This window comes from Carassius gibelio, chromosome A7, assembly GCF_023724105.1.
Source record: "Carassius gibelio isolate Cgi1373 ecotype wild population from Czech Republic chromosome A7, carGib1.2-hapl.c, whole genome shotgun sequence".
Lineage (NCBI taxonomy): Eukaryota > Metazoa > Chordata > Actinopteri > Cypriniformes > Cyprinidae > Carassius > Carassius gibelio.
This window is the reverse complement of record NC_068377.1, coordinates 17392250-17415962: the sequence shown is the minus strand read 5'-3', so window position 1 is coordinate 17415962 and position 23713 is coordinate 17392250. Positions and strand designations below refer to the sequence as shown.

General features: G+C 47.2%; 1 protein-coding gene across 1 annotated transcript; it reads left to right on the top strand.

Annotated features, from left to right (window-relative positions):
* The first annotated feature begins 13841 nt into the window (after positions 1 to 13841).
* On the top strand, positions 13842 to 18186 carry LOC128016528 (uncharacterized). The gene has a single exon (XM_052601094.1). The coding sequence runs from the start codon at positions 14425 to 14427 to the stop codon at positions 17863 to 17865; it is 3441 nt and encodes a 1146-aa protein (XP_052457054.1). The 5' UTR covers positions 13842 to 14424; the 3' UTR covers positions 17866 to 18186.
* Positions 18187 to 23713: the final 5527 nt, after the last annotated feature.

The window sequence follows — 23713 nt, the reverse complement described above, 5'->3', positions numbered from 1 at the left end:
GGACGTTATTGAAAGTGTCCTGATAGTGCGTTAAGTTACTAAAAATGTCTGAATGTGAGGGATGATTGGATTGTCCCAGATGAGATCTTCAGGTGAAAAGTCCCCTGTAGATCATTTTATTTACGGCTAAATTATAATTAATTAATTTTACTAAGGGTTAGATTGGGCAGGCATTCCCAAAAGGGTGTTTAATTACAAACAAACAAACAAACAATAAAAAATTGATAATTGCCTTAACAAGCAATTTTGTTAAAATTGCACATGCTTACACCAGTCCACAGTATTTAACTTCCTTCTTTTTTTTTCTTTTTTTTTGCGCTTCATCTGTTATTTCTTTCATGTCTTTGTCTTTCTTCCAGCCTTTATAAAGCATTTTTTCATTAGTTGGAGACAATTTCCATTTCAGTATATAACCATTATTAATGTTGCCAGTGGGATATTTTTTCCTCTGTTGACCATGATGTTGCCTGAGGGGATTTTCTTTCACACGGTTTTGTTTGTTCATATTACTTCTTTTTAATTCCTTCCCATTTATAAGTCATTTTCTTTTGAATATAATTTTCTCACTTGTGCTGAAAATGGTAAAATATGCATGTAGATGCCTGGATCCTATAGTTCTGATCCTTCAGTTTAGAGCCACCATGATTTTAGACAGGGCTGCTTCTCATCAACCTTCTGGGTGCTTTATACTGTATGCAGACACATTTTCTAATGTAGGCTCAGAGTGTATATTTTCTTGACTGAAGAGATAGTATAACATATGTGGAAATTCATGATGCAAACCTCTAACACCTAGGAACTCATTTCCCTAAAGGCTGAACACAAACCAATGCCTAACACTGGCAGAGTAAGCAAGATTTTCAAATCTAAACAGAACCTGAGAATGAAAATGCAGTGTACATAAACCACATCCACTGAATTTGGTGTGCTAATATTTGAACATTAAATGTATGAACATAGTATATTACATTGTCATAGAAAACTCCTATCTGCTTTTTCTCAACGTGAACGGATAATCATCGGACCACCTGCACAATGACTGACCGTCTTACTCAGATTATTTATGGTAGTACTTTAGGGCAAGTTATTTACTCAAGAGTGATAAGAATTTTCCACCAATCTTTAGGGATCAAACTGAATGTATTTGCAGGGGCACAGTCATCAATCACCTACTACTGATAACACAGGCCTTGCAGGACATTGTTCTCTCCCTCTCTTGTAAACACCAAAATAATTTAAATACAGACCACTTTATTTACACAAGATTTGAACACTTGAAACAAAAAGAAATGCTGACCTCCGTCACTTCCTCTCAAATAGTGGTGTTAGCGATATACAGAATTGGCAAGGCATTTAATCCCAAATTGGACTGTGGTATCCTAGCAATTAGTGTTTTCTAAAGTGTGTGAATGAAAATAATTTTCAGTGTAATTATTCGCCAGACAATAACCTAAGATTTTCTCATCCTCTTTATTCTACATACAGTATATACAAAATTATATATTAAAAATAAGTATCTAATCAGCTAATCACATGACAGGAACTCAACAAAGAACGTCAACAAATCTGCAGCAAACTGAATGATGATATTGTCCAAATATGAACCAACATCTCTGAGGAATATTTCCAGTACCTTATTGAATTGATGCCACAAAGAATCAAGGCAGTTCTGAAGGCAAAATGGGGACCAACCCATACTAGCAAGGTGAACCTAAAAAAGTAGTCGGTGAGTGTATATTATATTATCTCAACAGCTGTTTATGAGCCCTATTTATTCATATCACACATTAATATGTTATTCTTAATCTTTTATACTCACAGTATACACTACAGTTTCTAGATTCATAGTGCCTGGACACCACTAATTTTAAAAATTCATAAAAAATGTATCACTGTCTGGCCATCTGACATTTCGATGCGTATAGATAAAGGTGATGATCAAGATTTTTCACTGGAATTGCAGCATGCTATGAGAGTATGTTAGCACTGTTTGTTGTTTGCTCTAGGCATCAGGTCCCAGAAATGGTGACATCAGATTTAACATGTATTAAAAAATGTGTCATCCAAATATGCCTACTTCCATACAATATAGTATTATAAAAACAGTATGTGAAAAGTACCCAGATGACCTACTTCTTATTTTCAATTATTGATTGATTTTGAATTAAATTACTGCACACCTCGGACCACTTCCTCCTTGTTCTTGACTTCAACATGTTTCAAGAGGGTCTGGCACTCTCAGACTTGCACTCTCAGACACTTGCACTTCCGCTAGTGACATCACTTGCAGTCTTTATTTTTTATTTTGTTGAATTGTTTTGATTATTTTTTGTTTGAATTTCCCAACATTTTATAACAGTAGCCAGTTGGCGAAGACGAAAAAAGACACTAAATGACAATGTCACTTGCAATCGCTACTTGCACTCTCCGCTACCTGTGACGTCACTTGCAATCAACACAAATTGTGCGTGTTGCCAATGGAGACAAGATGCTGTGGTGGTGATTAAACGATTAAACCTAATTTAGTACTATAACGTACAGGGTCCTGCAAGAAAAAGACAAGACTGGCAAATTCGTGGCCATAACAGCAGAATATGAACGCTTGTCTCTTCGTAAGCATTTCCCTCCCATAGAAAAACATAAACACTTAACAAGGCTTAATGTATTAAGATGATATTTAAATATCAAATTAAATGTACAGTTCATTATTTTAATGAATATGTATATGGTATTTTCCTCACACACCGCAAAATGTGGCATAATGGACTAAGATGATAAAGGCCAAACACAATATTGTTAAAATACAAACAGGCACGGAGGTGAGCCCAGAATAAACGCAACACGCAAAGTTTTGCATTAAGCATTTTTCCATATAGAATAAACTGCCTACAACTCGTTTATATCACTGTCTTTGTCCATTAGGGAAGGTCTCCAACTCTTTTTAGAGAAGTAATAGTCAGTAACACGGCAGTCAGATGGTCAGATGTCTATCTGATATATCTTGTATTGGCTCGAATGGAGCTTTACAGAGAGCCTCTAACACCACAACCAAGTCCCACGGGGGAATACGGAACCGTACTGGAAGTCTCAGCCTCAGAGCACCGGGGAGGAAACGTGTAACTAGTTTCACCATTGAAAGTGACGTGGTAAGCAGCTATGGCCACCACGTACACCTTTAAGATGGAGTGAGTTAACCCTGCAGAGAGCCTAGCTTGTAGAAACTCCAGAACTGTACCAACTGGGCAGTCAACAAGGTCAAGCTGGCGGTCTCTGCACCATGAGGAGAAGAGTTTCAACCTCCGGGCATACAGTTTCCTCGTAGAGGGAGCTCTGGATTGGAGGAGGGTCTCAACAACCTCAGTTGAGGGACCAGAAGCTATAAGCTGTGCACCCCCAGGGGCCACACCCACAACTTCCACAACTCCGGGCAAGGGTGAATTATTTTGCCCTGCACCTGAGAGAGTAGATCTGTCCTGATCGGAATCTCCCATGGAGAGCGTCGAGGAGAGAGATCAGATCTGCGAGCCATACTGGGCCAGAATGGGGCTTCAAATAAAAGACTGACCCCATCCCAGGATTACTCTCACCAGAACTCCCAGGAGCAGAGCGATAGGGGGAAAGGCGTACAGACGAAGCCTCAACCTGGTCTGTACCATAGCGTCCAGTCCCAGAGGAGCTGGATGAACTTGAGAGAAACAGATGGGACATTGCAATGTCTCTTGAGTCGCAAAGAGGTAAAAAAAAAATCTCTCCATATCTACTTCACCACCTCGGGGTGAAGCCCCCCAGGCCTCGGCCCCTATCTCAACAGTATGTCCTCAACATTATGCTCCTACAGTCAATCTCCCAAGAATATACACTGCACTAAACGAGATGAGTGTGTCCTTGGACCACAGAACGATCTGGTGTGCCAGATTGTACAAAGGGCGCGAATGCAGATCTCTTTGGTGACTGATGTAAGAGATCGCCAATGTGTTGTCGGTGCGCACCAACACATGGAGACCTCTCAGGTCTGGGAGGAAATATTTAAATGCTCGATGCACAGCTAGCATCTCTAGACAACTGGTATGTCATGTCAGATGGCGACCGCTCCACAGGCCGCGGACAGGGTGGCCACTCATGACCGCACCCCAACTGGTGAGGGACGTGACTGTCACTAGCGTTACACGGGGACCAAGAGCTCCCAGCACCGAGCCCTGATTCAAGAACCAAGGTTTCTTCAACATGTCTAAGGCACGAAGTAATCGCCACGTGACCTTGATAGTTCATAATGGATTCCCCCTCGGGGAAAATCCCTTGGTCTTGAGCCACCACTGTAGGGGTCTCAAACCCAGTTCCCCCATATGTGCAAGAACGACATCTCGATGTCGAACCGCCATCTGCTCTGACTGAGCTAAAATCAACAAATCGTCGATATAGTTCAGTAATGAGGTGGACACCGCTCTACCTCAGTAAGGGCCGCCCTCTGTAGTCGTGACCAAAATGAGTCATGACTTCTTGGGTGTGGACCTCCCAGCCTGAAGTACGGAATAGGCTGGCAAGTTGCTGACCCAGAGCGTTGCTTCAGCCTCTGGTCCCGAAGCGGATAACACGGGCAGCATCGCTCTGTTTGTATGCGGTGGGGGCTGCTCCCACACAGCAGTCCCTCCAGTACATCTAACTTCACGAGTTAAATAACTGTCATTATATTCCTCAGAATTTAATGCAATCAAACAATCAGACAATTAAACACGGTTTGAATTGTGATACAATACACATTGAAGTGATATATAGAACTTCTCGAAGTTAGATAACGGTCATTATATTCCTCAGAATTTAATGCAATCCAACAATCAGACAAGTAATCACGGTCTGGATTGTGAACAATACACATTGAAGCGATATATTAACTTCTCAAAGTCATTAAATTTCTAGAATTGTAGGTAGTCAATCAGACAAGTAAACACGGTCTAGATTGTGATAAAGTACACATTGAAGTGATAGAACTAACTCCTGTTTAAATGGTGTTTAAACAACCAGACAAGCGGTCGGGTATGGAAAAAATTCACATCAAAACTGAAAATGATGTAATACATGCTTTGCTTCAACAGCGTGAATAGTTTAGTCACACAAACAATATTATTCCCCTCGGAGATTAAATAGCTGCCCATTAACACTGCCCGTATAATGTTAGGCTGAACACTGTTTGTTGTATACTGGTGCTTATGCAACTTTATGTTTGTGCAACTACAAGCTCGCCGACGAGCGAGATCTGATGGGTAATGTAGGGCAGATCTGATGGGTAATGTAGGAGATAAGGACGTGCCCATCTCCATTCCCTCCATCAGATCAATCTGCGAACCCAACGAATGCCGGCGCCACTCCACCTCGGCGAAAGCGGGACCGGTATTGCGAGGAACGCTGGCGAAGGCTCCCTCCTTGAAGAGAGCCCTCCGGGATCGAAGCGTGCACATCGGCCAGACAGATCCACATCGTCCACATTGCCCTTCAAATGTCGTGTCTTTGCTTTGCTCTTTGGCATTATGTTGTTTATTGGGACAGACAACAATAAATAAGACTCACAAGACTTTAGACATGCACACACAGAGTGCTTGCTGAAAGACGTGAAGCTGAAGTCAGCTGCGTGGCAGGTGCCTTTATAGTTTCCTGGTCGCTATGTCACCCCGCCCGTGACATCACACCCTTCCATTGAACAGATTGCACACAATATTCAGAGTTGATCTTGCCAAAGGCATTTCCCCAAAGGGCTTGACGCAGCTCGAGTTCCTGAAGAGGAACTTCTTATTTCCGCTAGGGTGGTGGCAGGAGATAGACCAACAATAACTAGGGATGGGTACCTAAACCCGGTATTAAAATAAAATGTTATGAAATTATGAAAGACCGTGGTATCAGTAAGATCTGACGGTATCGTTTCTGCTTTCGGTACTGGAGAGGAAACAATTAATGTACAATGTATTTTTGCTTAATAATGTTATCGTGCACAATTTACCTCAACAAACATTTCTAATGTGCGATCATATTAAGACGTTTGTCTGTGAGATCTGCGAGATCTCTCATCTCCATGCCAATCACTGGAACGAGACACAGGTGTTCATTTTTGTTTAACCCACTTACTCACCACTCGTCTCCCAACTCTTTCTCCCACTGCAGGCCTCGCTGAACCACACCCCCCTCGCCACATATACCAATTTAAATAAGCCATATTATATAAACATAAAATTATTACCCTTGCTCTTAATTAGCATAACTAAAGAACTGTCTGTACCTCCTTGACTGGTGTGGCAGTGTTCTGAAATATCTTCTCCCCAGCAGACTTTTCTAAAACACTTTTCACAAGCTTAAAAACAAACAAAAATAAAAATTGTAAAATCATCTAAGAAAACAACATTGACATTTTAGTAGGATTGTGACAAGCCTGCAACCCCACAAGTTCCCTATCTGTCGGTCACTACGAGTTATGTCGACCGACAAATGGGGTCTCACTTGGGAGGCCAATCATCTCTGATTTTAAGAGAAAACGCCAATGAAATTGGCAAGTGGATTAACACACCTGAGCCACTCCCCGTGCCAGCGGGTATAAATAGGGCGACAGGTGCATCCACTCATTAGATTTTTGCTTCGGAGCCGAGTGGTTGTATGAAAGCCGTTATACTCCACAAAGCCATTCATCTGCTGTGTCGGGAAGCTGTTCTGGTTGGCGGTACGGCGCAAACAGCGGTGTCCCTTTCAGCGATTCCCCTGGGCGCTTCAACTAAGAGAGCAGATTTCCTAAAAGAGCAAATCGCGGACGATTCGCGTCTTTTTCAAGACGCCGTTTCGTCCGCGTCCTTCTGGATGCGGTCGTTTCCTGTTCTCTGACAACGGCCACGTTCGCTCTCTTCCGTGTCTGGGCATTCAGCACGCTGAAGGCGCGTTCGTGGATGGTTCATGCACGCACTGCGTGTGTGACCATGGCAACGCTGTGATCGCGTCTCCCCTTTCTTAAAGGGAAGGGAGCAGACCCCTCTGTCACTACCCGTTCTGGTTTCTCTGTCTCGAGCAGAGGACCGCCGGCTAGTGCTCTGGGAGATTTGAAGGTGACCGTGAGAGCTTCTCCGCCGGGCCACGCCCCACGGACCTCTTACCCCTTCCGCAGTGTTTGTCCTGTGCAGCTGCTGGGTGATTTTGCTGGGCTGTCTTATGGCAGTCCCAGCGGGTCATTCAGTTTGCCACCGGAGATCAGATGTCGATTGCAGCATCGGGGGATGGGTTATCGACCTCTGTGGATGAAGATTCGGCGGGGCTGCCCCCCTCGGGTGTTGTCGCCACTGCCGAATTGGACCCAGAGTCGACAGCCGTGCTTGCCCGGGCAGCTGTGAGCATCAGGATGGAGGTGAATGCACCGCCAGCCCTGAGTGCTCATGGCTGTTTGATTGGTTCTCGGTGTGGAGCGCGACTCACAACCGCATTTTACTCTGGTTCCTTTCTTCCCGGATGTGCATGGGGAAGTGATGTAGTCGTGGATGGCCCCTTTTACGGCCGGAAGCAGCTCATTTCGTTCCTCCGTCCTCACTACCCTCGATGGCGAGGCAGCTAGGGGTGTGTTGACATTCCCCAGCAGGAGAGTGCGATTGCGGTGCACTTGTGTCCGCAAAACGCCGCCACTGGGAGGGATAGTCCGCGCCCCTCACCCAAGGCCTGTAAGCTGTCGGCCGCGCTCGCTACCAAGGCTTACAGTGCTGCGGGCCAAGCTGTCTCTGCTTTGCATGCCATGTCTATCCTGCAAACCCAATAAGCCAAGGCTTTAACAAATGCACGAGGGTAGGACCAACCCGAGGTTGATGCAGGAGCTGCGCATGGCGACTGACCTCCCCCTTCTGGGTGACGGAAGTCACAACGCAGTCCCTCGGGTAAGCGATGTCCACTCTGGTGGTCCAGTAGTGCCGTTTCAGGTTCAGCCTGGTCTGTATGAGAGACATTGACAAAGTGCATTTTCTCGATGCTCCCATGTCCCAGGCTGTCCTGTGTGGCGACGCTGTCAGGGGCTGTGCCCAGTAGTTCCTGACAGAACAACAGCAGACTGAGGCCATACAGCACATCTTGCCACGACGTGATCCTCTGGTTGCCACCATTCCGTCGCAGGCAGTGCCTCAGCCTGCTCGTCGCCGAGGCCGCCCCCCTGCGTCCTCCACACCAGCTCCGCCCCGTGCTGAGAGTTCTTCGAGGCCGGCGCGTCGAGCCCCGCGCAGGAGAGCGGCGCCCCCCGTGTCACTCCCGGCTGCGAAGTCCTCGAGGAAGTCGACTAAGCGGCCCTGACACGGGCAACTCGGAGATGCGGAGAACTGCTCTTCAGGAGATGGCGGAGAGAGCGCCACTCCCTCCCCCGGAGGAGGGCCGGGTGGAGAATCTTCTGGTTCTGTTCCGCCGCTGGTCGAACGGCCAGTGGCACCCACATTTTCATTGGAAGAGCAATTTCTCCTTCCTCCGAGTTGCAAGGCTTGTGGGCTGACAATGAGCGACGCACAGCTTCCTCATTCTCACCCACGACGCCCCCTTTCGCCAGCGGCCAAGAGGTCGCGGTTCGGAGACGCAACGCCTCTCCACGCGTCTCTGGCCAGTTCCTCCGGGAACACGGGGAGTGTGGTTGCGATGACCCAGGACGCAGTGCCTTCTGGGCCTTCCGGCACGACTCCCCATCGCTGCACCACTGCGGGTATGTCGACTGTCCCTTTGGTGCCACTTGTACGGTATCTGGGAGCGTGGCTTGCGCTGCCCAACCCGTCACGCTGGCTCATCCGGACGGTTCGACTCGGCTATGCGATTCAGTTCGCCCGGCGACCCCCCAAGTTCAATGGCATGCTCGAGACTTCGGTGGCAGTCCAGGACGCCCCTGTCTTGCGCGAGGAGATTGCTGTCCTCCTGGCGAAGGATGCAATCGAGCCGGTCCCTCCAGCCGAGATGAGGACGGGGCTTTACTGCCCTTACTTCATCGTGCCCAAGAAAAGCGGTGGCCTTCGACCTATCCTGGTTCTGCGAGTCTTGAATCGGGCCCTACACAAGCTCCCGTTCAGGATGTTGACGCAGAAACGCGTTATCAAATGCGTCCAGGCCCAGGATTGGTTTGCAGCGATCGACCTGAAAGACGCGTACTTTCATGTCTCTATCCTCCCTCGTCACAGACCGTTCCTGCGCTTTGCTTCCGAGGGTCAGGCATGGCAGTACAAGGTCCTCCCCTTCGGGCTCTCCCTGTCCCCCCGTGTCTTCATGAAGGTCGCGGAGGGCGCCCTTGCCCCACTTTGGGAAGTGGGCATCAGGATCCTCAACTATCTCGACGACTGGCTCATTATGGCCCGGTCCCGAGAAGAGTTGTGCGATCACAGGGACTTCGTGCTTCGGCACCTCAGTCAGTTGGGGCTTCAGGTCAACCGGGAGAAGAGCAAGCTCTCCCCTGTGCAGAGAATCTCTTATCTCGGTATGGAGTTAGACTCGGTGAGTATGATGGCACGTCTCACCAGCGAGCGTGCCCACTCAGTGCTGAACTGCCTGAGTTCCTTCAGAGGCAGGACAGTGGTACCGCTGAAACACTTTCAGAGGCTCCTGGGGCATATGGCATCCGCAGCCGCAGTCACGCCGCTCGGGTTGCTTCATATGAGACCACTTCAGCACTAGTTACACTCCCGAGTCCCGAGATGGGCATGGCGCCGCGGTACACATCGTGTCACCATCACACTGATGTGTCGCCGCCTATTCAGTCCTTGGTCGGACCTTGCTTTTCTACGGGCCGGCGTGCCCTTAGAACAAGTGTCCCGGCACGTTGTTGTCACAACAGATGCCTCCAACTCGGGCTGGGGCGCGACATGCAACGGGCAGGCAGCTTCAGGGTCCTGGACAGGACCTCGACTGCTGTGGCACATCAACTGCCTGGAGTTGCTGGCAGTGCATCTAGCTTTGCGACGGTTTCGTCCGCTAGTGCTGGACAAGCACGTGTTGGTCCGCACGGACAACACTGCGGCTGTTTCGTACATCAACCGACAGTGCGGTTTACGATCACGTCGCATGTCTCAACTCGCCCGTCATCTCCTCCTCTAGAGTCAGACGTGGCTCAAGTCGCTGCGTGCTGTCCACATCCCGGGGGAGCTCAATCGTGCAGCCAGCGTGCTCTCACGACAGCTCACTTTCCCCGGGGAATGGCGACTCCATCCCCAGACGGTCCAGCTGATCTGGAGTCGATTCGGGGAATCCCAGGTAGACCTGTTTGCTTCCCACGAGTCCTCCCACTGCCAGCTGTACTATTCCCTGTCCCAGGCCCCCTGGGCACAGATGCACTGGCACACAGCTGGCCTCTGGCTTTACGCAAGTATGCGTTCCCCCAGTGAGCCTGCTCGCACAGACACTGTGCAAGGTCAGGGAGGACGAGGAACAGGTCCTGTTGGTTGCGCCTTACTGGCCCACCCGGACCTGGTTTTCGGAACTCATGCTCCTCGTGACAGCCCCTCCCTGGCGCATCCCCCTGAGGAGAGACCTTCTCTCTCAGGGGCCTGGCACCATTTGGCACCCGCGCCCAGATCTCTGGAACCTCCATGTGTGGCTTCTAGACGGGACGCGGCAGACCTAAGTGATCTGCCCCCAGCGGTGGTAGACACTATCACTCAGGCTAGAGCCCCTTCTACGAGGCAGGCCTATGCTCTGAAGTGGAGTCTGTTCACGAATTGGTGTTCTTCTCACCGGGAAGACCCCCGGAGATGCCCGGTCAGAGTCGTGCTTTCTTTCCTGCAAGGTAGGCTGGAGCGTGGGCTGTCACCCTCCACCCTGAAGGTGTATGTGGCTGCCATTGCAGCACATCACGATGCAGTGGACGGCCGGTCCCTGAGGAGGCATGACCTGATCGTTAGGTTCCTGAGGGGTGCCAGAAGGTTACATCCTCCTAGGACACCCCTGATTCCCTCCTGGGACCTCTCTATTGCCCTGGCGGGACTTCAGAGGGGTCCCTTTGAGCCGCTGGATTCGGTTGAGCTGAAGTTCCTGTCTCTCAAGACAGCGCTCCTGATCGCGCTCACTTCCATCAAGAGGGTCGGGGACCTCCAAGCATTTTCGGTAAGTGAAGAGTGCCTTGTGTTCGGGCCGGCCTACTCTCACGTTGTCCTGAGACCCCGGCCTGGATACGTGCCCAAGGTTCCCACCACTCCCTTCCGAGACCAGGTGGTGAACCTGCAAGCGCTGCCCCTGGAGGAGGCAGATCCAGCCTTGTCGTTGCTGTGTCCCGTAAGAGCGCTTCGCATATACGTGGACCGCACCCAGAGCTTCAGAAGCTCTGAGCAGCTCCTGGTCTGCTATGGAGGTCAGCAGAAGGGGAAGGCTGTCTCTAAGCAGAGGTTGGCCCACTGGATAGTGGACGCCATCGCCTTGGCTTACCATTCCCAAGGCGAGCCGTGCCCCCTGGGGGTGAGGGCCCACTCCACACGGAGTGTGGCCTCCTCCTATGCGTTGGCGCACGGCGCCTCTCTGGCAGACGTTTGTCGAGCTGCGGGCTGGGCGACACCTAACACCTTTGCGAGGTTTTACAACCTCCGTGTAGAGCCAGTTTCCTCCCGTGTGTTGGGTAACAGGTAATTGGCGGGAAGGGCTGGCTGGGTGTCTCGCTTGCTGCGCCATTCCCCCTAACACGGGGATGTGAGCGCCTTCTTCTCCCAGTAGAGTTCCCCGGTTGGCGTACCCTGGTCGAGCATCCTCCAGCACCCTCGGCGTCAGACTTGGCGGAGCAGTCTGTCGCCAGGCCCAGTACTGGCGTTAGCATGCCCGGAGCCGGTCAGCCCCTGTACTGGGCTAGGTGTCCATATGGCTGGGTTCCCTACGGGTAATCCCATATGTGTATTCTTCCACGGTAAGGTTTCCCTCTTGGCAAACCCGTGTCTTCCCTTGACAGATCGCTCTGTCAGTCTCTTCTGGCAGCTGTTCCATCCCTACTCCAAGGTAGGACCTGCCTCAGAGACCCTTTCCATATGTAGTACTGCCCCCTGGGTCAGTCCATATCGGTATATCCACATGTCACCTCCCTACGGGTAGGATGTGGTCTCCGTAGCGACCTTTCCTAAAGGCTCGCTTCCCCATTGTCTTGCCAGCTGAAAGAACAAATAGGGAAGATTTGAAGCAATCTTTCACTGAAGGTTGAAATCCCTTCCATTTACTTTATGTGGGCGGAACAGCAGCATGGCCTTCTCCAGCAGCGATGTACTCACCCTTTGGCCCCTTCGGTACCAAGGTCAGTGAATTTGCGCTGGGGCTTTGGGAAGGTTACGACCTTAAGCGTAGCTTTTGTGGCACGCCAAGGCTTGTCAACAATTGCAGCGCCTCAGGGTTGTGACGAGGTTCAGGTTATGGCGTTTTCCATAGGACCCCATTTGTCGGTCGACATAACTCGTAGTGACCGACAGATAGGGAACGTCTCGGTTACGTACGTAACCCTCGTTCTTTTTCTAACTTCGCTCGGTGTTTCACTATGGGAATCGCTTTGGGCGTGACCAACTACGGAAGCTCCTATGCCACCACGTCTGTCTTTGACAGACAGGTCGACCTGAGATCAGGCTCCGCCCCCACCTATATTACTCAGGTCGACCCCTACGAAGTCATTCTCGCTTTCTTCCCGTGAGGGACTACAAGCTCTCTCAGCAAGTCCGAACTTTTCGCTGATTTCGCTTAACTGTTCAACTGGCGGGCCGTCATTGGAGTACGCTACCGAACGCGACATCAGTGGATTGGATTGGTACTGTGTTGAGTGTCACACCGAATAGTGTCCGCGTCAAGGCGAGCTATTCTGTTCAGATTATCGCGTGTTATCACGACGATAGGATTTTCAGTGGTGTCAAGCCACCATAGGCTTTACGCGTCAGGGCGAGCCGCGAAAAGGGCTAACTACCCTGTGAACCATTAATCGGACTAACGTGTTACGACGAGTCTTCGAATCTCTCTTTCTCTCTCCAGCCGTCATGTCGACAGTCATTACCCCCGCCAAAGGGAATGAGTCGAAGAAGGAACCCGCACCCCGCCCGTGTCCATCATCATGTGGAGCAACCGTCTCGGGCAGGGATCCCCATCCCATGTGCATTGTGTGCATGGGCGCCAAGCACGCTCAAACGTCGCTTGCGGACCCACAAACGTGCGTTCACTGTGCGTCATTGCCGGTTAAAATTTTGGAGAGAAGGCTGAGAGTGGCGGTGGCTAGTCAGCAGGACCCATGTCTGGCTGGAACCATCGCGAAAACTAAGGCTAATGATCATCAGCGAGCTACTACGACGAGCTGGGCTGAGATGATGGAAGCCGAATCCCCGGATATGCCTCCTCTGTTCGATGGCCTTCTCGCACACGAGGATGAGGAGCCGGGAGACGAGGACGCAGAGGGCGATGCTAACTCTGACCTCCTCGACTTGGACATGGACGAAGAGGAGGAGGAAGACAACTCTCTCTTCCCTGTCCAGCAGTCTAGACCTCCTAGCGCGACTGACACTGGCTCGCAGGCAGACAGTAACCTGCACGAGGTATGCAAGCGAGCCGCGGCAAAACTGGGCCTAGCGTGGCCCGCGGCCCAGGATTCAGAGGAAGCAGAGAGGGACCTTTATGACGGGAAAAGGCTACCGCCTGCTCTAACCACAACGAGACAACTCCTACCCGCCGTGCCGGCGTGCATGAAGGAGATGTCCCGCCATTGGGGTAGCCCCTTTAAGAGCAAGCTCCCGACCAAGGGATGCTCTAAACTTGAGATCCAAGGAATGGGAGAGCTGGGGCTGGCCGGACCCCCAGCGATAGAGTCTTCAGTGGCCTATCACCTCCATCCATATCGTCGATCAATTTCTGCCTCTTCCCAAATTTCGCTGCCGAACAAGATGGAGCGCCTGACCGCGTCCATCTATCAGAGGATGTACAAGTATGCGGCGCAGTCAGTGTGCTCGCTGAACGCGGTGACTTTACTGTCAGCGTACCAGGCGGAGATTTTGGAGGAGATGGGGCGACAATTAGATACAGGAGTGCCGAACCCAGCTCTCTGGGACGAGATATGTGTGGTAAACGACCTAATTCTCCGCTCTTCTCGTGGCGCGGTTCAGGGCTGTGGCCGTGTTATGGGCTTGGCCGTTTCAGGTGAGAGAGCGTTATGGCTGAACCTGTCTGGTTTAGGCGACGCTCAAAAAGCTGAGGTGATGGACGCTGCGTTCGACCCAACTAAGGGCCTTTTCGGACCAGCTCTCGAGAAAATGAGAGAAACCAGCACCCTCAGGAAACAGGAGGACGAGGCTTTTAACCTCTGTTTACCGCGCAAGCAAACACCGCGACCACCCTCTCAGCCAGCACGGCAAGGTTTTGCAGCAGCCGCTGCGGCGAGAGGAAGGCAGACGGGAGCTAGGAGTGTGAGACCGCCTCCCAGCGGACAGCAAGTGGGCTATCGTCCGAGATCTGATGGCTCCGGACCCGGGGGGAAACATTCATTTGCGGCCGCGGCGGCGAGAAACCGCCCACCCCACCCCGAGGATCGGAAGAAGAAGCGTGCGACCTGACACGCGAATGTTCCCCGTCACTTCTCTCTCCGCCCGCAAAGAGAAAGAGGGGGTCCAGCCCTGTTGTTCTCAGTTCAGTAAGGGCTCCAGCTATAAGCAATCAAGTTCAAAACGTTCTCAAGTGTCACCAAGCACTTACACTGGGTTTTCAAACGCCCATCAGTTCAGGGGAATGTTTAATAAAAAATGCATTATCGCATCCAGGCCACAGGCTGAGGGCGACGTGCTCCCCCAACTCATTAAACACAATAAATGTTTCACTATCGCAGCCAGGCAGTCAGCCGAGGGCGATAGATTGCAAAAAAATCCAAACATTGAGATGTGTATCCCTAGCCTCTCCGCTGGAGGGAGCGCGCGCACCTCCAGAAGGGGTCAGCGCGGAGACGGTAATGACGTCATCAAAACGCGCCGGCGTTGGGGAAGTATACAGGGGACCTCTCTCGGCTCGCATACTCAGTTGGCGCGCATGCGCAGCTCATCCGTGGGTTGTAAACACGATTTCACGGGGATACAGGCTTCAATTTGCCATGAAACCACCCAGATTCAATGGTATAATAGCCTCAGCGGCCGAGGGAGAGTCAGCTCGCGTCCTGACGGCCGAGATAGACTGTCTTTTAGAAAAACGAGCCATCAGAGTAGTGCCAAAGGAAGTGAGCTGTCAGGGCTTTTATTCCCGTTACTTTGTGATCCCAAAGAAGGGGAGCATATCTCTGCGTCCAATTCTAGATCTCCGTGTGTTAAACAAGCACCTACGGAAATATTCATTCAAAATGTTGACACACAAGACACTTTGTCGATCCATCCGCCAGAACGACTGGTTTGTGACGATCGATCTGTCAGACGCGTATTTTCACATAGATATTTACCCGTCTCACAGGAAGTATCTCAGGTTTGCTTTTCGAGGCACTGCTTACGAATTTCAGACAATGCCCTTTGGTCTGTGTCTAGCACCAAGAGTATTCAGCAAATGTGTGGAAGCAGCACTTTTCCCATTGAGAAACAGGGGGATAAGAATACTGTCGTACATAGACGATTATCTGATTTGCGCCTCGTCGAAAGAGCAAGCAATCAAAGACGCAGATATGGTGTTATTGCATCTCAACAGCTTGGGATTCAGAATAAACATGGAAAAGAGCCGCTTAGAGCCAGCTCAGCACGCAGAATATCTGGGGCTCAGTATAAACTCCCTCTCTTATCGAGTCACTCTGACAGAGAGGAAGATCGCGTCATTCACTCAATGTCTCTCCCGTTTTCAGACGGGGAAAGTTGTCCCGTTCAGACTGTGCCTGCGAATGCTGGGCTTAATGGCTTCAGTGATATCTGTAGTACGACTGGGACTACTAATAATGAGAGACTTTCAGCGCTGGGTCGCGCATCTGCGTCTGTGTTCTCGGCGTCATCTCAACCGACAGGTGAGAGTGACGTATGCGTGCGTCAGAGCGCTCAGACGTTGGAAAAGCCCCGCGACCCTCAGATCGGGGATTCCCCTGGGGGCAGTGTCGTCGAGAGTCACTATGACGACGGACGCATCATTAAAGGGCTGGGGAGCGACTCTAATGGGCAGAACTGTGAACGGCGTTTGGCCCCCTCAGCTAATTCACAAACACATAAATTACTTGGAATTGTTGGCAGTGTTTCTAGCGCTGAAACATTTTCTGAGCTTCATCAGGGGTCAGCATGTTTTAGTGAAAACAGACAATTCCACAGTGGTTGCTTATATCAACCGACAGGGAGGCACACGCTCTCTTCAGCTGCACCAGCTGGCAAAAGAGCTGATTGTGTGGTGCGACATAAGTCTTTTATCCATCAGGGCAACCCATGTTCCAGGGATATTGAACAGGGGGGCAGACTTGTTGTCCAGAGGAAATCCCCTGTACGGAGAGTGGAAGCTTCATCCCCAGGTGGTGAAGCAGATATGGCAGAGATACGGCCAGGCGGTCGTAGATCTCTTCGCCTCGCAGGAAAACGCCCAATGTCCTCTGTACTTCTCTCTGGCAGACGGAAGTGCACCATTGGGTGTGGATGCTTTAGCCCACCAATGGCCAAATGTCCTGCTGTATGCATTTCCCCCTCTGAGCCTGATTTCACCCACTCTAGCCAGGGTGAGGGAAATGGAATTGTCGCTGATACTGATAGCCCCACGTTGGCCTTCCAGACCTTGGGTGGCCGAGATTGTTCAACTACTGTCGGGTCAGCCGTGGCCCCTCCCTCCCCGGAGGGACCTCCTGTCACAAGCGGGGGGGGAAATCTACCATCCTCACCCAGACAGGATAGCTCTCTGGGCCTGGCCCGTGAAAGGTGGAATTTAAGTGCAGCAGGTCTGCCCCCATCGGTCATACACACTATACAGAGTGCAAGAGCCTCTTCCACTCGTTCACTGTATAGTAATAAGTGGCGAGTCTTTGATGAATGGTGTGGACGGATTCATATTGTCCCTTTTCAATGTTCAGTGAGGGACATTTTATGTTTCCTGCAGGATCTGCTAGATAAAGGGAAAGCTTTTTCTACAATAAAGGTATACTTAGCGGCTATATCTGCTTGTCATGTGGGTTTTGGTGACAAGACAGCAGGTCAGTACCCTTTAATAAGTCGATTTATGAAGGGGGCACGACGTAAGAGGCCAGGGGCCAGGCGAATGGTCCCATTGTGGGATTTGTCTACAGTCTTAGAGGCCCTTTCTCAACACCCTTTTGAGCCATTGGAAGCTATAGGGTTAAAGTTTCTCTCGCTCAAGACAGCACTACTGTTAGCGCTGGTGTCAGCTAAGAGGGTGAGTGACTTACAGGCACTGTCGGTCAGCCCATCTTGTCTGCAGTTTTCTGCAGGGTTTACAAGGGTTTCCTTTCGCCCTAACCCGGCTTTCGTACCTAAAGTAGTGGATTCGTCATATAGATGTCAAACTACAGATCTTGCAGCTTTTCACCCTCCTCCGTTCTCTTCTCCAGAGGAGGGGAGGTTGAATGCCTTGTGTCCTGTACGAGCACTTCGTGTGTACGTAGAAAGGACAGCAGGTTTCAGGAAAAATGACCAACTGTTCGTGTCATGGGCTACTCCTCACAAGGGGAAGCCATTGTCACGTCAGCGACTGTCCCACTGGATTGTAGAAGCTATTTCCTTAGCATATGCATGCAGAGGTTCCCAACCTCCCGAGGGCTTAAGGGCCCACTCAACTAGGGGCATGGCGACATCATGGGCCTTACTCAGAGGTGTTTCGGTCCAGGAGATCTGTGCTGCAGCAAGCTGGGCCACACCGCACACTTTTGTGCGATTTTATAGACTGAACGTGTCTGAGCCATCCTTAGCTCATGCAGTGTTAGGAGTCAGCACGTCAAGTCCCATATGATTGGTATAGCATATGTTGCAATCCGGGAGTGGTCTATATCTCCCATAGTGAAACACCGAGCGAAGTTAGAAAAAGAACGATGGGTTACTTAACGTAATCCCAGGTTCTTTGATAACAGAGTGAGGTGTTTCACCAACACTTCCCTCCTTGCATAGGAACGGGAAGAAATCTCTCTTAATGACTTCGTAGGGGTCGACCTGAGTAATATAGGTGGGGGCGGAGCCTGATCTCAGGTCGACCTGTCTGTCAAAGACAGACGTGGTGGCATAGGAGCTTCCGTAGTTGGTCACGCCCAAAGCGATTCCCATAGTGAAACACCTCACTCTGTTATCAAAGAACCTGGGATTACGTTAAGTAACCCATCGTTCCCTGATGGAGGGAACGGAGACGTTATGTCCCCATGCCACAACCTTGAACCATTCGCTGTTGCCGGGACACGTTCTCGGCTCCTCAGCGTAAAACCTAATGAGTGGATGCACCTGTCGCCCTATTTATACCCGCTGGCACGGGGAGTGGCTCAGGTGTGTTAATCCACTTGCCAATTTCATTGGCGTTTTCTCTTAAAATCAGAGATGATTGGCCTCCCAAGTGAGACCCCATTTGTCGGTCGACATAACGTCTCCGTTCCCTCCATCAGGGAACGAGGGTTACGTACGTAACCGAGACGTTCATCAGCAAGTGGCACGTATATAGCAAAAGCTTTTTGCAAATGGTCATCACTACACGTTCTTTTAGGTGAGAAGAAACAACCATCGCTGTCTGATGGCTTTGTGTCTGACGATGATGCAACTGAATGAAGTGATGGTGTATCTGTCTCATTTGAAGGTGACAGCTTGTGTGTGCAGGAGAGTCTTAAAATCTAATCGAAAAATAAGAACAAAAGCATATATACACATATACATATAATAACATGTTTTCATATATGCTACAGCCACAGCATCAACTATCATCCGAAGAGTGTCAGGCTTTTGGTCAGTAATGTTAGCAAAAACATCATCTACTACTGTTCCAGGCTCGTCAGCTGTCAAACCTCTGCTTGAAAGTTTGAAAGTTTATTTGCACATATAAAATTTCCAAATACAACTTTACAAATCCATTGAAGAAAAAAAAAAGAAAACAAATACTGTGCGGGAGAGAGTGAGAAGACCATAAGGTCTTATAAAATACCTCCCCAAAATTTCATTAAATGAACGTAAAATTACATGATCAAGCAAGACAATACAATCAATATATCAAAAATTTTAATAAACAAATTACCAATATAAACTTATTTATATGTTAACATTATTTTCAGCTCTCTTTTGAAAGAATTTAGAGTGGTTTTAGTCTTTAAAGCGGGGTCTAAATGATTCCAGAGGGAAGGCCCTCTGTATGTCAGTTTAGATTGGTTGGCTGTAGTTCTACAAAAAGGAAGATAAAAATCTTTGCAGCACCTTGTGGAGTTGGCATGAACATCCGAAGAATACATGAACAAGTTATTAAAAGCTCTGGGCATAATATTTTTCATATACACATACTTGTACATAAAGGTATTTATGCAATCGATGTTAATATTGAATATTGTCAAAATGTTAGATTTTATGAAAAGTGGAGCAGATGATGACAATCTATTTTAATTACTCATAATTCTTAAGAATTAATTTTGTATTAATAAAGTCTTATTTAGGTATGTTTGGCATGTTGTACCCCAAACAATATTACAGTACAAAATGTGGGGATAGATCAAACTGTAATATAATGTTTTCATACATGAAATATCAATTAAAGAACGAACTCTACTCAGTATACCAACAGATTGCTTGACCGGAAAGACAAAATGGAAATTACAGAACAGAAATAGGTGAGCAAAAAAAATAAAGATTTAAATAAAAGAGCTCATCCATCATGCAAAAAATTCTTAACCATTTCCCTCAAATCCACAAATTTTTCTGTGAGATTGAAATTGACTATTTGCAGCAATTAAAAAAAAAAAAAGAAGAAGAAGCTGAATCTGATCTGTAGTTTATTTTTTTTTTATAACCCCAAGCTACCCACGTGTAAGAGATGACAAAGAGAAATAATGAATATAGAATAAAACTTTATTTTATTTTATTTTATTTTTTTAAGCAGTGTTTCTGCTTTAACGTTATATTTGTTCTGTTATATTATATTCATAAAAGAAAATATATGTGAGCATCAAAGTGGGGAAAGACTTAAAAGATTGGTTATTAACAATGAAATGCATATAAACCATATTACAATTATTAGCCAGATATCACCATTCAGGAGCAATAGCAGAGTTGCTGGGGACTATTTTCAGGTGTTGTATAATATAATTGAGCCTGCTGCACTCATGGCAATGCAGCAAAGTTCCTTGATTATTAAGCCAGAATGAGAGTATAGTTCTATAGCCTAGAAAATCGAAACTTTTCATGTACCGTCAGTCTTAGTACACTATGTTACTACGGAAGTGTCAAGTTTTAAATAGGAAAAATACAGAAACTCTTTTGTCATTTTTGAGCGAGATCCTAATGGTCTAATCAGATTCAATAATCTATGCTAAACTAAGCTAAAAGTGCTACCACCAGACTCTGAGATTTTCTGAATGGATTCGAAAACGGTAAACCTCAACTTTTTAACTGGGAGTGTATGGCGTTATTTCCCTGTCAAATGTCAAGAGCGCATAATTGTAGCGCGAAAGTACATTAATATGATGCGCATTGCTCTTGTAAGAATTTTATCTGGGCTCGCTCCGGTTTCTCGGTACTCTTCTCTTCAATTTCTTTCTCTTTGCTCTTGGCATAAACGCTGTCAAAACGGCAACAACCAATCAGAAATAGGCTTCAACGACTGACCGATGAAAACGCGATATCGTACATGGACTCTTATTGGTTGATACTTAACCGCACATGGAACACATGGAATAAGTTCACTGAAGTTCAATCAATACCTGAGATCGTGAATTCGGTGGATCCATCTCGGCTCGTCTTGATTGAACATCAGTGAATTTATTCCATGTTATGATTGATGATCTGCTGACTTTCTCAGACCACATAAAACTGTCTGATCCTGCAAATTAGCTTTATTCAACATCAAGAAGATCAGGCCCTTTCTTTCGGAACATGCTGCACAACTCCTTGTTCAAGCTCTTGTTCTGTCCAGGCTGGACCATTGCAATGCAGGTCTTCCAGCCAGTTCTATCAAACCTTTACAATTAATTAAGAACGCGGCAGCAAGATTAATTTTTAATTTTCCAAAAATAATACACGTAACACCTCTGTTTATCAATTTGCACTGGCTTCCAGTAGCTGCTCGAATAAAATTCAAGGCATTGATGTTTGCATACTAAACTACCACTGGCTCTGCACCCATTTACCTAAATTTGTTACTTCAGACTTATGTGCCCTCTAGAAGCTTACATTTTTCAAGTGAACACTCACTATTCTAAATTTCATTTATTATGCAATTGTGTGTGTATGTATATGTGTATGTGTGTGTATATATATATATATATATATATATATATATATATATGTGTGTGTGTGTGTGTGTGTGTGTGTGTGTGTGTGTGTGTGTGTGTGTAAAGACCTCGAACACAGCTTGCTCTATTCTTTTTGGTAACGCTTTAAAATAATGGTCCGTTGTTAATAAGTAACTACGCAGGAAGTAATAGGTAGTACTACATTAACACTTAACTTAATACTATTAACTAATATAGAAGCAAGATTAACTAAGCAGTAAGTAATAGCTCATTTAGGACATAGGTAGTTCCTTATTAGTTATTTGATAATTACTAAAGAAAAATATCGTCATTGAGAGCTACTTTGGAACTATGGCCAACTAATGAAGAATAACCAATTAATTACTAATCACAACAGCTACGTCTATAAAGTGAACAATTAGCTTCTTTATGGAAACGTATATATATATATATATATATATATATATATATATATATATATATATATATATATATATATATATTAGGGGTGTAACGGTTCACAAAATTCACGGTTCGGTTCGATACGATACACTGATGTCACGGTTCGGTTCGGTTCGGTTCGGTTCGATACGTTTTAGATACAGCAAAATGTAAAAACATCTAAACTTTTCAGAATGCCGCAAGCGCACCGCGGGTCATGTGACAAGAACCAACCAATCAGCTTCATCCTTTCCCGTAACAAGGTTGAGAGCTCAGCCAAGATGAAGGAACAGCTGATCATAGTTGTATATGGATTGCAATTTTGAAATAAATTTAGTAGCAGAGCTACTGCAAGCGATTTTTAGAGCTGCAAATCCATTTATCCTTCGCTGAAATTTCCGCGTCTCATGGAGAGAGCACGTCATTGTTGCTTAGCAAAGACAGACGCCTCATGAGCGCTTCTGCCCGAGCGCTTTGGAAAGGAGGAGAAAGACGTGCTTAGCGTTTTCCACGCGTTTTTAGGAGCGATATGTGAACGGCCCCTAAGGCGCTCGCTCACTCAGCACGCGCTGAAGGCTCGTTGCAAAATGTCTAATGCATTTAACAGACCAGAAATATAAGATCCTAAAATAACCAACAGGTCTGGTGTTTGGGTTGGATTCCCTGTAAGCTATAGTGTCTAAATGCTGCAGGGATAGTTTGCTGCGTGCATGTTTCTCCTTTTTTTCGTCTTTTCCCAGATAGTACTGACGCATATATCCCAGATATTCCCGCTGGTGTTTTTTTTTTTTTTTTTTTTTTTTGTATTCCCGCTGGTGTACCCTGTCATGTTGCAGATGCGACATACCGTTGTTTTTTTATCCACCACTCTCTTGCCATCACCATTATAGCTTAAAGGGAATCCAAAGTGCACCCAAACACCAGACCTGTTGGTTATTGGGGGATCTTCTCATTTCTAGTCTGTTAAACGCATTGGCTATTTTGCAACGAGCCTTCAGCGCGTACTGAGTGAGCGAGCGCCTGCTGAGTAGCCTAACATAAACATATAAGATGGTGTTTTTTTCTTCTTCGGGAGTGTCAGGGGCGTTGCCTGTTACGTTGTTTGGGTTATTGGGCTACCTTGTTGAACGCATATCATTATATTTCTATCTCTCTCTTTTTTTTTTTTTTTTTCAAATATAATTAATTACTCCAACGAACCGTTCGGTATACATAATGCGTACCGCGTACCGAACCGAAAGCGTCGTACCGAACGGTTCAATACGAATATGCGTATGGTTACACCCCTAATATATATATATATATATATATATATATATATATATATATATATATATATATATATATATATATATATATATAGCCTATCCATATGATATATTTTATGAGCTCCATTAAGTTCAATGTCTCCAACTCTAATAACTTTGGGGAGGGCTTCTCTTTAGGAAGTGACAATAAATAATGATGTTCTCTTGTCAAAACATCTTTGCATCCTTCATGAAAACATTGACTGCATTTATAGTGTTAAGCACAAAACAACATCTTCCAGATTACAATGTCTGGTAGAATATCACTAGTTCCTCACAGAAATATATGGCTGTACAGTATGTGTCAGATAATTTTATTGTAAATTACTTGTGAAATCCATTACTCATTACTCAAGTGTTATCTTGTCAGTCCGCAGGAACTACTATAGTGATCTGGCCCATTATTTTAAAGTGAAAAACATGTCAACTCCTGACTAATTGCTCAAGCGTTACCTTGTCAGTCCGCAGGAACTACTAGTGATCTGGCCCATTATTTTAAAGTGAAAAACATGTTAACTCCTGACTAATTACTCAAGCGTTACCTTGTCAGTCCGCAGGAACTACTATAGTGATCTGGCCCATTATTTTAAAGTGAAAAACATGTTAACTCCTGACTAATTACTCAAGCGTTACCTTGTCA

Excerpts from the sequence above, each read along its gene's own strand:
- LOC128016528 (XM_052601094.1), top strand. The coding sequence starts at position 14,425 with ATGGCTCCGGACCCGGGGGGAAACATTCATTTGCGGCCGCGGCGGCGA.